General features: G+C 44.2%; 2 protein-coding genes and 2 non-coding genes across 4 annotated transcripts in view; all 4 read left to right on the forward strand.

Annotated features, from left to right (window-relative positions):
• The window catches only part of CLMP (CXADR like cell adhesion molecule), an 81,829-nt gene extending 81,289 nt beyond the window's left edge, over nucleotides 1-540 (forward strand). Inside the window, 2 exon segments of the mRNA XM_028125991.2 lie at nucleotides 241-485; nucleotides 488-540. Coding sequence (XP_027981792.2) covers nucleotides 241-485; nucleotides 488-540 — 298 coding nt within the window.
• A 5,745-nt stretch (nucleotides 541-6,285) lies between these two features.
• Nucleotides 6,286-11,059, forward strand: HSPA8 (heat shock protein family A (Hsp70) member 8). The gene is made up of 9 exons (XM_028125875.2): nucleotides 6,286-6,394; nucleotides 7,133-7,342; nucleotides 7,692-7,897; nucleotides 8,102-8,254; nucleotides 8,350-8,905; nucleotides 9,124-9,326; nucleotides 9,565-9,763; nucleotides 9,972-10,204; nucleotides 10,501-11,059. Exons 2-9 carry the CDS (start codon nucleotides 7,138-7,140, stop codon nucleotides 10,684-10,686), a joined length of 1,941 nt encoding a protein of 646 aa, XP_027981676.1. The 5' UTR covers nucleotides 6,286-6,394; nucleotides 7,133-7,137; the 3' UTR covers nucleotides 10,687-11,059.
• Nucleotides 8,969-9,056, forward strand: LOC114226093 (small nucleolar RNA SNORD14). The gene has a single exon (XR_003612675.1). It is a non-coding gene; the product is annotated as a small nucleolar RNA SNORD14 (small nucleolar RNA).
• Nucleotides 9,392-9,476, forward strand: LOC148162683 (small nucleolar RNA SNORD14). Its single transcript, XR_015766706.1, has one exon. It is a non-coding gene; the product is annotated as a small nucleolar RNA SNORD14 (small nucleolar RNA).
• Nucleotides 11,060-13,112: the final 2,053 nt, after the last annotated feature.

Consider the following 13,112-nt stretch of genomic DNA (forward strand, 5'->3'; position numbering starts at 1 on the left):
TACTCTCCCAGAGTAACAGAGTTGACTTCAGGGCTAACAAAACATGTTTGCCTAAGCCAACCATGAAGTCTCAGGGACTGGGGAAGTGCCCATTCCCCTAAATGGCTGCCTTCCAGTGGTATCATGTGAAGTTTACAGCTTGAGGAATTTATTGGGAAACCTCAGACGGAAGCAACCATAGTGGAAGCCATCAGGGTCTTGTCAGTATTAAAGTTTACCTTTGCTGTTTTTTCTCTTCAGGGAGGATGCGGAAGCCCCCAAAGCCCGCCTCGTGAAACCTAGTTCCTCCTCCTCAGGCTCTCGGAGCTCACGCTCCGGTTCTTCCTCCACCCGCTCCACAGCAAATAGTGCCTCACGCAGCCAGCGGACACTGTCGACTGAAGCGGCGCCCCAGCCAGGGCTGGCCACCCATGCCTACAGCCTAGTGGGGCCGGAGGGGAGGGGTTCTGAACCAAAGAAAGTCCACCATGCTACCCTGACCAAAGCAGAACCACACCCAGCATGATCCCCAGCCAGAGCAGAGCCTTCTGAACCGTCTGAATTAGAGTGGACTTGACTCCCATGCTTTCCCGGGAGTCAGGATCTTAGGACTCTTCGGCACCGAAGCTCAGTCACCAGCCACACGACCCCTTCGAACCAGATGACAGGCCATTTCAGTAGCAGTGAGCATTGCATGGAACCGATTCAAATGAGCACTTTCTTTATATGACACCAAACAGGAAAAAGGATGTAAACTGATCATCTTCCAAAAGGCATCTCATGGTGCCTTGAGACCAGAGTGGGGAAAAGCGGGGGTCCAAATCTGTGTGTTTGTTGACCAGGACCTGTGGTGGAAAAGGTTGGGGAAAGGGGAACTGAACACACTTAAAACTTCTCACCTGAGATATTTTGTATCAGCACTTCTGCTCAACGTTGTCAAGAAGAAATGAGATGTTGTTCATAAATTTTCTATGCATTTCTGCAAACCTACTGGATTATTGTGATTATTCAGAGTCAAGTGGAACCCACAGCCTTATATTTCACCTAGCTGCACCATGTACTGGGCATATTGCTTCTGAGAAATTTCAAAAAAGGAAATACATTCCTCCCAACCTGACTTCATTTACCATAAGGTTTGGATATTAATTTCACAAGGAGTTGAACTAGTGAGAGGTGAAGAATGATTTGAGTTTCTCCCCCTCTATCCACTACTAATCTCCCACTTATATTAAACCATAAGAGAACTAAGAAAGGAATTCAAAATGTGTGACAGGGGACTGTGAAAAACTTTACATCTTAATGATGTTCAGAGGGTCACTGACAGATATCAGAAATATATACTGGAACAATTATGGACTGTCCCTCAAATCAGACGTCTCTGAGGACTTCCCTGCTGGATATCTGGAGCAAAAAAACATTCACTGTGTGTCATTTGACAATGTTCCTAGAAGTCTTTTAGAGAAAGAGAGATCTTTCAGAGATGCTAAAAGATCATCTGACATATCATTGCATTCTCTTTTGAGAACATATGAAATCAGAATTTCAAGACTGACTAAATGAGAAAGGGAGCTTAGATAGATCAATTTTCTCTTAATATGTTGAGGAGTGGTATAAGGAATTTTACTATTACACCAAACTTGGAGCTTCCTCTGTTTCTTTCATTTTAGGAGAATGGTGTGAACCTGGGGCTTTTGATAATTCTAGGCCTTAAATTATCAGAAAGATCAGGGATTGCCAGTGTTTCCTAATGGCATTGCAAGTACGTCATAATCATTCTCTCTTGAAAGGCTGACACAGAGAGAAATTCAGTAATTTCCCAGCCTCTGGGGAAGTCCAGGTCTGGAAGGAAAGGGAATTATATTTAGGGAAGGGATGGTGAGGATAACTCATGGGTGGCAGGACCAGGGCTGGATTAGTGACTGCTAACATTCGAACTGTCATCATCTTGGAAACAATGAACAGAAATGATTCACCAGGATAACCATCAAAGAGTTGATTCATGGAAGAAAGGTGTGTGAGAAATAAAAAGAAAAGCACAGCCTGCAATACAAGAACTTGCCTTTTTTAATAGTGTTGACTATTCTGAGTCAAATTCATCCTATGGCAAGAATGGTAGATCTGAAATAGCCCTGCAAGGACCTTAGGACAAATGTCAACAGATCACCATTGGTAGTGCAAAATATTTATGATTAAAAGAGAAAGTCATGCTGAATCTGGAGATGAAAGCATTGTTTCTAAAATGGGAATCAGATGCTTGAAGAGAAAAGGCAGATCTGGGATTTGGCCCCATTTCTCTGGTTTTTCATTTCTACATTTAATTCTTACAAAACAGTCCTCATATAGTGCAAATGCATTTCCCTCTAAGGTTCTTTAAGAAAAAAAAAAAGAAATGGGGGTTTATCCTTGGGTGAAAACTGTAATCTGAGGTTTGTCTTCCTCTTAAAAAAAGCTGGGAAATAAGAGACATTGAGGAAGTAATGTAAAGAATGTCTGCTATTAATTTAAGAAGGCTGGCATATTTGGAATGCTTCTTATACTGCCTCATTGTAAGATAGAAACCCCTTCCATATACTTTTTTATTCTTCTAGTAGTGTGGTAACCTATCACCTCTGCTATGAAATTCTGAGAATTCCCATTCCTAGAGTACCTGAGCCAAACAAGTACACTCTGGAGGCTGCAGCTGTACTATCAGAAGCAATTTGCTCTTATCATTATTTACACCTTTGAACCTAATGTTTCCTGTATATGCCTTTGAAAGCAGGCATCAGTCCCCTTTGCATGATATGGAGATTTAGGTTATTTAAACATATTAGTTACTAAAAGACTAAAATACCAGTTGAATATCCAGATTTTGGGTATCTATTCACACTGGAAATCTACAAGAAAATTCACAAAACAGGTAACAACCTAAAATCTGAGAAATTCTAAGGAATTGAAAATTCTGAGCGATAAGGGTGAAGTTTTAGCAATGAGAGTACACTTCTCTTAGAGTCAGGTTTTTGGGTTCAGATATGGCAAGCTCCGGGCTTAAGATGAAGTTCCGAGACACTACTGGCTTCAAACCATATTCCATTAACTTTAACTCAAATAAATTTGATCCTTTAATATGAAACAAACAAAAAGGCAAGAAAGCTAAAAAGTAGAAGGAAGAAATGTTTGTGGGAAGAAGATACTGATGGAATGATGTGTATGTTTGGAGAATAACCATTTCAATAAAATATATAAACCAAACTTAAATTTGGAAAATAATGAAGTTGATGCCCTTGTTGTTACACTGTATAAAAATAATTTCAGAATTGCTGTTGCAAAAAGACATAATTTTGCTTCATTTCTGGTGTTAAGCTGTTTATATTTTAACTTCTAAGTTGCCTTGTAATTGAGACTGTATTTGATCACAAAAAACAAATATTTATTACAGATGTATCTGTATTAGCAATTAAAAAATAAATAAGTAAAGGTAATACCGTAGGAGAAGCTAAAGGTCATGTAACCTGCCCTGGAAATTTGTTCATTAGCTTGCTGCCAAAAAAAGAAGAGAAGAACTCAGTTTGAATATGATCTATTATTTATTAATTTCAGTGACAAATATACCAAGTACTATTTTCTCACAAAGCAAGATACTTAGTAGTACTGGAGATACCAAGTTATGACAGAGATCCTGCTCTTAAGGACTTCATCAAAATAAATATTTACGAAGCAAATATTTTATACCAAGGTGAAGTGCCAACAGAACTATACATTAAGGGTTCAAACAAATCTCAAAAGAAGTAAACACTGATGAGATTCAAATAAACCTGAAAAGGAAAAAAACTTCACAAAATTAAATGAGGTAATACATGCAAAGCACTTATAACAGTGCTTGGTATGTGACAAGGACTCAAATATGTTCATCATGAACCCCAACCCCCAGTCAGAAACCCTAGGCTTCAGACTTCACTGCGGTCCCTATGCCCGCAAACTTTAAATTTCCATCCTGAATGTTTCTGAAACCTTGTGTATTTAAAGAAGTGGAGACAGGACATTCATCTTATTGAGCTTTAAAAACATAAAAGTCTGAATCATTCTATTTAATAAGAGCATAGCCCAAGTTCTGCAATGTATTTTGAGTGAAAGGAGACACGTTATCTACTCTACTTTCTTTAATCACTGCTGTTAGGTGGGATACTCCAAGCCACTGAATCTGGGCCCTTGTTTTATTTTCCAATGGTTCAAGAATTAAAATGTTGCAGGTAGTCCACAGGTTAAAAGCTGCAAAATGTAGGGTATAGTTCAGAGACTGTACGTGATAGGTTGAGCGGGAAAAGGAAGATTGCAGATACCAGAGAAAATTGAAAGGAGCCTCCCACAGCACACACCTTCCTCTTTCTGGAGTTGTGTAGTTACGTGTTTCTAGAAAGGAAATTATACTATAGTGTAAGAAAAAAACAGACGAAGGATTCTGGAATCAAAAGCGCTAGCTTCCGTTCTACCTCAGCCAGCCGTAAATCCTACAAGTAACATCTCCGAACCTCATTTTTCTCCTAATACCGGGATGTATAAAATATATCTCAAAAAACTATTTTGATGATTACGTGATATAAGAAATGAAACCCTTTGTACTCTGTAAAAGCATCATATAAAATTAATTTCTTGGGAGATGGGGAGAAATTTAAGTATATGCCTCCACGTGCTCAAGCCTAACATTGTCCGTCCGCCCCCCCCCCGGCAAAGGCAAATGTGAAAAGAAATTTCTTCCTTCATATGTTTGAATCTGTCTTTAGGCCTTACTGGCTTTGACAAGGACAAAGTGTCCTCTTCTGACAGCCTTTTTGGAGCCACTGTCTGGAAGGCCTTTCTAATTCCAGCCACACCACTATGTTAGGTAGTTTTAAAAAGAATCTTTTCATTTATCTGCCCATTTATTTATTAAACAAGAATATCAGCTGCCCTGCCTGTTTGAAAGAACACCCTGGAAAACATTTCAAGGAACGGACAAAGGCTCTTGGAATGACAAGGCCCAAATACCTGCCACCACGCACAATTTAATTGTAAGTACTACTGCTTTGTGGACTGATTAGTAATGTTTTCAAGCTACCTCTGAACAATCTCTCGTTTAGTTTTTTTATAAGTCAAGGAAGGAAAAATAATACATCATGTTACTAAATATAAAAGAGGCTCTAGAAAGTCTAAATCAAGGACACGGGGCTACCGGAACCCAGGTTCCTAATGCCTGATTCTCCTACACGGAAAAAACTCGCTAGCTTTTCTTTTCTTTAACAAATAACTGAGAAGTGAGGGATGTGGGTGAGGGGAAGAGGGAGAGCCAAGAAGCCGAACCTGTTTTTGGCGGGAGGTGGGGAGTGGCGGAGTTGTCCGGCCTCAGGGAAGCGGGTTTGGACCTTTATTTCGCTGAGGGTTCAGGCACAGGATCCGGCCCAGGTGGTTCTGAGAGGCCGAACCCCCTCCAACCTCTGCCTCGAGGGCTGCCGGCCTTCACCTGCGCGGTGACTGAAAATTCTCGGGGTCGGCCTGGCTAACCTGTCCCACCCCGCTTGAGCTCGGTCCCTCCAGCCCCAGATCTGTGAACCCCCGGGCAAGTCACCCTAGCAGCGCCCAGGGGTCGGTACCACCCCCCCCCCCAGGTCCTAGTATTCAGTCCTGGCCCAAAACCACAGTAGGTAGGAAACGTGGGAACATGGAATCCGGGAGGGCCTAGAGGATCCTGTACAACGCCGAAGTGGGGGTTGGGGGAAACAGAATGAGAACTGGGTGGGGAGGGGCGCAACAACCTTCGCGGCCATTTTGTCCTCGCTCTACTTCCGTCTTCCCTCCCGGACTGCCGGCTCCGAACCCCTCCCTTCTGGCCCTGCGCTCGTCCTCCCCGGGTTCCGCGTGGATCCAGATAGCGGCCAGTGCTGCTGTCATTGGCTGGTTCCAAATTTGCCCGCCCCTCTTCCTCCTCCTCCTTCCGTCCCCTCCCGCCCGCGCTTACTGGGAGCGCCTGCGCAGTAGCGGACGCTCCTTTGACCAACCCCCTCCCCCCGCCCCCCGGCCTAGGGTGACTGAGGACTCCCGCGCGCGGGCTCTCTCGGCTCCACCCTCCCTTTCCCCGGGGCAGTTCGGAGAGCGGGGGCGAGAATGAAAGTTCCAGAACGCTGCGGTGAGTGCGTCATCGCGAGGTGGGGTAGAATGGGGGCGGGAGTGGGCGAGGCCCGAGGGGTAGAGCCGGCTTAGTCATTGGGGCTCGTAGAGGTGGCCGCGCGCCCATTGGCCGAAGAAGCTATGATGGGCAGCCGGCAGGGGTGGACCCCTTCTGGAAGGTTCTGAGGCAGGGTATAAGAGACAGGGTGGCGGGCGGAAACCGGTCTCATTGAACGCTGGGCTAAATCACCAGACATCTGAATTCTTCTCAAGCCGAGCCAGGCCCACACAGAAGGTAAGATCTCCGTCCTGTAATCTCGTGGGGTTTCTTCAGGAACGTGCGCCCCGCGCCCGCGCTGAGCGGGTTTGCGATACTTTGGAGGCTTTTGAGCATTCACATAGGCTGGGGGCCGTCAGTCCCTTGCCCAGGGCGTCCCTTCTCCCCCGGAGGCGGCGGATCTGGGTTGCGGTCGGGCGGGAAAGCCGGGGCGTGGGCTGCAGCCCGTGATGGCCACCGCGGAGCCAGGGCGGCGCCCGCAGGGAGGGCTGGGCGAGGGCCGCATCCACGCTCGGGGGGGGGGGGGGCGGAAGTCCGGCGCCCTGGAGCGGACCTTCCTTAGATCCTCAGAGCAGGAAGTCGCCATTGGCACGCGCCCAACGCGGGGGAGGGGGACTCGAGCACGTAATACGGGCCGTATTGTGTAGCTTGTCGGAGTGGAGGTTGCGGGGAGGGGGGAGAGAAGAGGTCGGGCTCTGGGCTCGATACCACGTGCTCGGTACTGTTGCAGAGCCTTCGGACAGGTGCTGCTTTCGGTGTGGGCTGGGCCCAGCTGCGGTTGGCACTGAACCTCGACTGCAGAATTTATTGATCTGGCCCTTCCGCGTGGTTTTCACACAAGGGCAGTGTTTGGGGGGAGGTGGTAAGTGAAATCTTGGGCAAAAGTGCCTCCTACCTGATGGCCTAGGTTTCACAGTGAACGTTTCTAAGCGTTTAATTGCCTTTTCAAACCCTGGGCTTTTTAAAATTTTCCAGCAACCATGTCTAAGGGACCTGCGGTTGGCATTGATCTTGGCACCACCTACTCTTGCGTGGGTGTCTTCCAACACGGGAAAGTGGAAATAATTGCCAATGATCAGGGAAACCGAACCACTCCAAGTTATGTCGCCTTCACTGACACAGAACGATTGATCGGTGATGCTGCAAAGAACCAAGTTGCGATGAACCCCACCAACACAGTTTTTGGTAAGCCGTTAATACAAGCAGTATGCCATGAGTTTAAGTGGTTTAGACTGGGTGTAATGTTAGAGTCGGAAGTTTATGGAATATAAGGCAGCCATGAAAGCCCGGAAAAAAGGGAAAGTTGATTTTTAAGATCCGTTAGCGGGGATTTTATAGCTCTATGCTAAAGAAAGCCGAGGTAATTGTAAAATTAGGGAATTTGAATAACTGCCAGAAAATGTAAGTCTATTTACTATTGAGTTTGCTTCCGAGATCAGATTGAGTTTGCTAGGCCTCTTGGCATTTGAGTAATGGCAGACCAGGATTCTGGGTGGATGGAGTGTTAACCTTTTCATACGATTACCCATTACAGATGCCAAGCGCCTGATTGGACGTAGATTTGATGATGCTGTTGTCCAATCTGATATGAAGCATTGGCCTTTTATGGTGGTGAATGATGCTGGTAGGCCTAAGGTCCAAGTAGAATACAAGGGAGAGACAAAAAGTTTCTATCCAGAGGAGGTGTCCTCTATGGTTTTGACGAAGATGAAGGAAATTGCAGAGGCCTACCTTGGGAAGGTGAGTAGTGTGCAGCCCTACAGGGAGGTAGTTGGAGGTTGCAGTATTATGCACCAGATTTCCTAATGAATGGAATTCACAGGGGGCTGGACTGATCAGGTTGTCTTTTTAAAGAATGGTTATCTTAAGTGCATGCAGAGGCAATGTGATCATGGGACTGACAGTTTTAGGAATGGACTACAAAAACAATATTTGTGTTTCTAGACTGTTACCAATGCAGTTGTCACGGTACCTGCATACTTCAATGACTCTCAGCGTCAGGCTACCAAAGATGCTGGAACTATTGCTGGTCTCAATGTACTTCGAATCATCAACGAGCCAACTGCTGCTGCTATTGCTTATGGCTTAGACAAGAAGGTATGTACCATTTGTAAAGCATAGGATTCATTTTACCATAGATTGGAGCCAGTGGAGAATGGATAAGGAGTAATTACCTTGTACTTTAATTGCAGGTTGGTGCTGAAAGGAATGTGCTGATCTTTGACTTGGGAGGTGGCACTTTTGATGTGTCAATCCTTACTATTGAAGATGGGATCTTTGAGGTCAAATCCACAGCCGGAGACACCCACTTAGGTGGAGAAGACTTTGACAACAGGATGGTCAACCATTTTATTGCTGAGTTCAAGCGCAAACATAAGAAGGACATCAGTGAAAACAAGAGGGCAGTTCGTCGTCTCCGTACTGCTTGTGAACGTGCTAAGCGCACACTTTCTTCCAGCACGCAGGCCAGTATTGAGATTGATTCTCTATATGAAGGAATCGACTTCTATACCTCTATTACTCGTGCCCGGTTTGAAGAATTAAATGCTGATCTGTTCCGTGGCACCCTGGACCCTGTAGAGAAAGCCCTTCGGGATGCCAAGCTAGACAAGTCTCAAATCCACGATATTGTGCTGGTGGGTGGTTCTACCCGTATCCCCAAGATTCAGAAGCTTCTACAAGATTTCTTCAACGGGAAAGAACTGAATAAGAGCATCAACCCTGATGAGGCTGTTGCTTACGGTGCAGGTAATAATCTCTCTATCCTAGTTAAACAGTTATAACAGATGGCCTTTCAAGCCCCAAGCTGACTCGCTGTGATGATTGATTCCTTAAACATTCGTAGTTTCCACCAAAAGCTTAGCTGATGATGGCCCAACTTCCTTGGATGTCTGAGCGATTGACATTTGTTAGTGAGATAACGAAGTGGTTGGGATTTTTTTCTTAACTAATTGTTTTTACTTTAGCTGTCCAGGCAGCCATCCTTTCTGGAGACAAATCTGAAAATGTTCAAGATTTGCTGCTGTTGGATGTCACTCCACTTTCTCTTGGCATTGAAACTGCTGGAGGAGTCATGACTGTTCTTATCAAGCGTAATACTACTATTCCTACCAAACAGACACAGACCTTCACTACCTACTCTGACAACCAGCCTGGTGTGCTCATTCAGGTATGTTTTATATTGTATTTGTATTGTTTTGGCTGTACTTGGTCCTGTGAAACTGGGAAGACGTCCCGCTGTGATGATTTGACTCCAACCATTCGTAGTTTCCACCAGAAGTCTTGTGTTGGCCAATTCCTTCCTTGGATGTCTGAGCGATCAGTCTTTCCTAATTGACTTTTCCACAAATCTAGAAACTGGGGCAGTAATCTCTGCCCGTTCTTAGTAATTTTTATTTCCTACCAAGGTGTATGAAGGGGAGCGTGCCATGACCAAGGATAACAACCTACTTGGCAAGTTCGAACTCACAGGCATCCCTCCTGCCCCTCGTGGCGTTCCTCAGATTGAAGTCACTTTTGATATTGATGCTAACGGTATCCTCAACGTCTCTGCTGTGGATAAGAGCACAGGGAAAGAGAACAAGATCACCATCACTAACGACAAGGGTATGTTAGTGGCACAACCTTGAGTTACGTTGGATATTTCGTCTTAAGAGGGTTTGGGTTATGAGGGATCATATTTTTCAAATACTTTTAACTGACCCAAGGGTATTTTAGCCAAGAAATAATTTCTTGGAATGCAGCTTTAATGGGTTACAAACGTTGCAGGGTAACTTGGAAGGTCAGTTTTAGTAAAAACTGGTTAATTTCACAGGCCGCTTGAGCAAGGAAGACATTGAGCGCATGGTCCAGGAAGCTGAGAAGTACAAAGCTGAAGATGAGAAACAGCGGGACAAGGTGTCTTCCAAGAATTCACTTGAGTCTTATGCATTCAACATGAAAGCAACTGTTGAAGATGAAAAACTTCAGGGCAAGATCAATGATGAGGACAAACAGAAGATTCTTGACAAGTGCAATGAAATCATCAATTGGCTTGATAAGAACCAGGTTTGTAATCTATAGTAGGAGAGTGGGTAGGGGTGGTTATAGGGCTTCAGCGAAAGGTTAGATGCGCCTTAAAAATATAGGTCACGATGATGAATGGTCCAAACATTCGCGGTTTCCACCAGAATTCTAGATGTTGGCAGCTAGCTTCCTTCCTTGGATGTCTGAGTGACCCAAGATTTCATGGGTAGTGAAGACTTGAATATGATACGCTTCTGTGTCGTCTTAACAAATTGCGCCAGACCTTAACTTGCCTTTGAGGAACCTGTAGTAAAAAGTTTTTTTTTTTTTCTTTTCAGACTGCAGAGAAGGAAGAATTTGAACACCAGCAGAAAGAGCTGGAGAAAGTCTGCAATCCTATCATTACCAAACTGTACCAGAGTGCAGGGGGCATGCCAGGAGGAATGCCTGGAGGCTTCCCTGGTGGTGGAGCTCCTCCATCTGGTGGTGCCTCCTCTGGACCCACCATCGAAGAGGTTGATTAAGCCAACCTGAGAATAGGTCTAGCATTGTTCCACAAAATATTCGAAGGACCCAAATTTGTAGCAAATTCCATGGCAGTTTTAATGTTGAGCTGCTATAGTATAAATAAACTGGGCATTCTTGATACTTGAATATGAAATACGTGCACAGGGAAAGGAAATGAACATTGCACTTTATAAGCACTGTTATTGTTAAGTGGAAAATGCAATGTCTTAAATAAAACGGTATTTAATTGGCACCATACAATTGTCTGACTCCACGTATACAAGGGCAGCAGGCAGTGTTTCGTTTTTGGGGGCTGTGGACGTTCTTTTGGCCTAGTGGTGAATCACCCAAAACAGTATTTGGATTGTCCAATAGAACAGTTTAAACAAATGCGTCTGGTCAGATTATCAATCTGGAGTGGTTTGGATTTATGATTAGATGGGTTCATGATCCCTACATTCTACAGTCAAAATTTGAGCTGCAGATAGGCTTTCCAGTGCTGGGGCAGCTGTTGTAGGGGAGGAAGCAACTGGAAAAAGGGAATTCATGATTGTTTCGTGTAGCTTGCTAACAAACTGGTTATCCGTTTGAGGGTTTACTCGTTTGGGGATGGCCAACTGGAACAATGGCATAGCCGGTCATTGTAAGAAGTTTAAGCATGTGGAACTGACCAAGGACAGATAAGAGCATATTCCTTATAAAGCCTTACATGTTCTCCAGGGGGAGATTGATCCTTTTACTCAACTTGGCCAGGGCTGCACAGTAACTTGGGGAACTAGCTGCAAAGTTGAGGTGGGTGGGGTTTACCATAGAGTCAACGGAGAAGGGAAGGCCTGGAATATGCAACTGATTTCATTAGGCTAACCATCAAAAGGACTTCAAAGCTTTCAGTACAATCTGGTGAATTTACACTGGATTGCCTTTAGGTAAGTCTGGTTTTAGAGCAAAGCCCTACATTGTTGGTTTTGGTTGTGATGGGTGTGTTAGTAAACGTGTTGAGAATTTAGCTTTGACAGTAAATGGTGATGGGCTACATGCCAGAAGTACTCGGCCTTGGAATTTGAGTCCCATGGAAGTAATGTGCATGTGTCATTTGGTCGTGATGGGCCTCACCCCTCAAGCCTGAAGCAAAATGGGTTAAAGGTGATTGTTAATATGTGGGTTAAAGGTCATAAATATGTTGACAAGGCTTAGTGGTTCTATGCATCTGCCACCTGGTGGTCAATTAGAAGAAATGAGTCCTGGCATGTGGTAAGATTTTACATACTCTGAGCAGAAGAGCCCGAACCTTGATGTGTACTCAACCTTTACCTGTCTTACGGAGCTATTGGTTTGTGGGTTACCTGGGTATTACACATTTTCTGTTTGGATTTCATAAGATTATTTTGCAGTAACTGCAATACTTAAGAGCATTAGGCAAGGTCTGTGAGAATAGCCAAGACCTGATTCATATAGAGGTCATTAATTTTTTTCTAAATGGTTGATAAACTACATAGACTGTGATTTAGGAGTGTATCTGTGTAATGATCGGAGTCTCCAGAGATTTATGGTACCGTGCAGGATTTATATTTTCCCTTTTTCAAGGGTCACAAATTTAAAAAGCAATGCATGATCTTTAGGAAAGTCCCAGACCTCATGTATATAACTGGCATGTTTTTCCCACTTTTTATCTGACCTGGGTTTTAGTTAATACATACATTCTTTATGAACTGGAGCTAACAATTTGGAGACTACTCGGCTCAAAAGTGCAGTAATTTTTTTTTGTTCTTCTGAAATCATGGGGTCTTGGTAAGAAAATTGTGGGGATCAAATGTGATTAGTGAAAAACAGCACAAGACAAAGCCCAACCAAAGTTGATAGGTTTTAGCTATTGCAAGTTGAACTACCAAGTTCTGTCCATGAATTCCATTAATGAAAACAAATTGGGATTTGAAAAATGGTGGGTTCCCTTATGCAAATGGAAGAGGTTGGGCCTTGATACTAGAAAATACTGGGGCTTTGGGAAGAAGAAAACTTGATTTTTTTTTTAAACTAATTGAAGGTTGTGTTTACAGTTGACACAGGTTCAGAATTGAGTTGATCTCAAATTGCACAGGAGAGGGGTTCCAGATCCTGCAGGGTTTACTCCAAAACCTGTGTTTCTGCACCGTTACAGTGTGAATTAAACAAGCTCAACACAGCATCTGGGATTCACACTGGCTGGAAGGGGTATTTTCTTTTTTAAAAGATTTTATTTGAGAGCGAGCACAAGCATGGGGAACAGCAGGGGCTCGATTCCCAGGACCCTGGGATCATGACCTGAGCCAAAGGCAGTTGCTTAACCGACAGCCACCCAGGCGCCCCTGGAAGGAATATTTTCTTAAAGGAGTTTTGTAATCTTGCTCCTCAACACATGCAGTTTTATGTCCTTAGTTACTTGGTCTCGATATTCATCTGGTAGTTC

This window comes from Eumetopias jubatus, unplaced genomic scaffold (genome assembly GCF_037043125.1).
Source record: "Eumetopias jubatus isolate StellerSeaLion01/CBP00866 unplaced genomic scaffold, mEumJub1_p1.0 scaffold_13, whole genome shotgun sequence".
In the NCBI taxonomy this organism is placed as follows: Eukaryota; Metazoa; Chordata; class Mammalia; order Carnivora; family Otariidae; genus Eumetopias; species Eumetopias jubatus.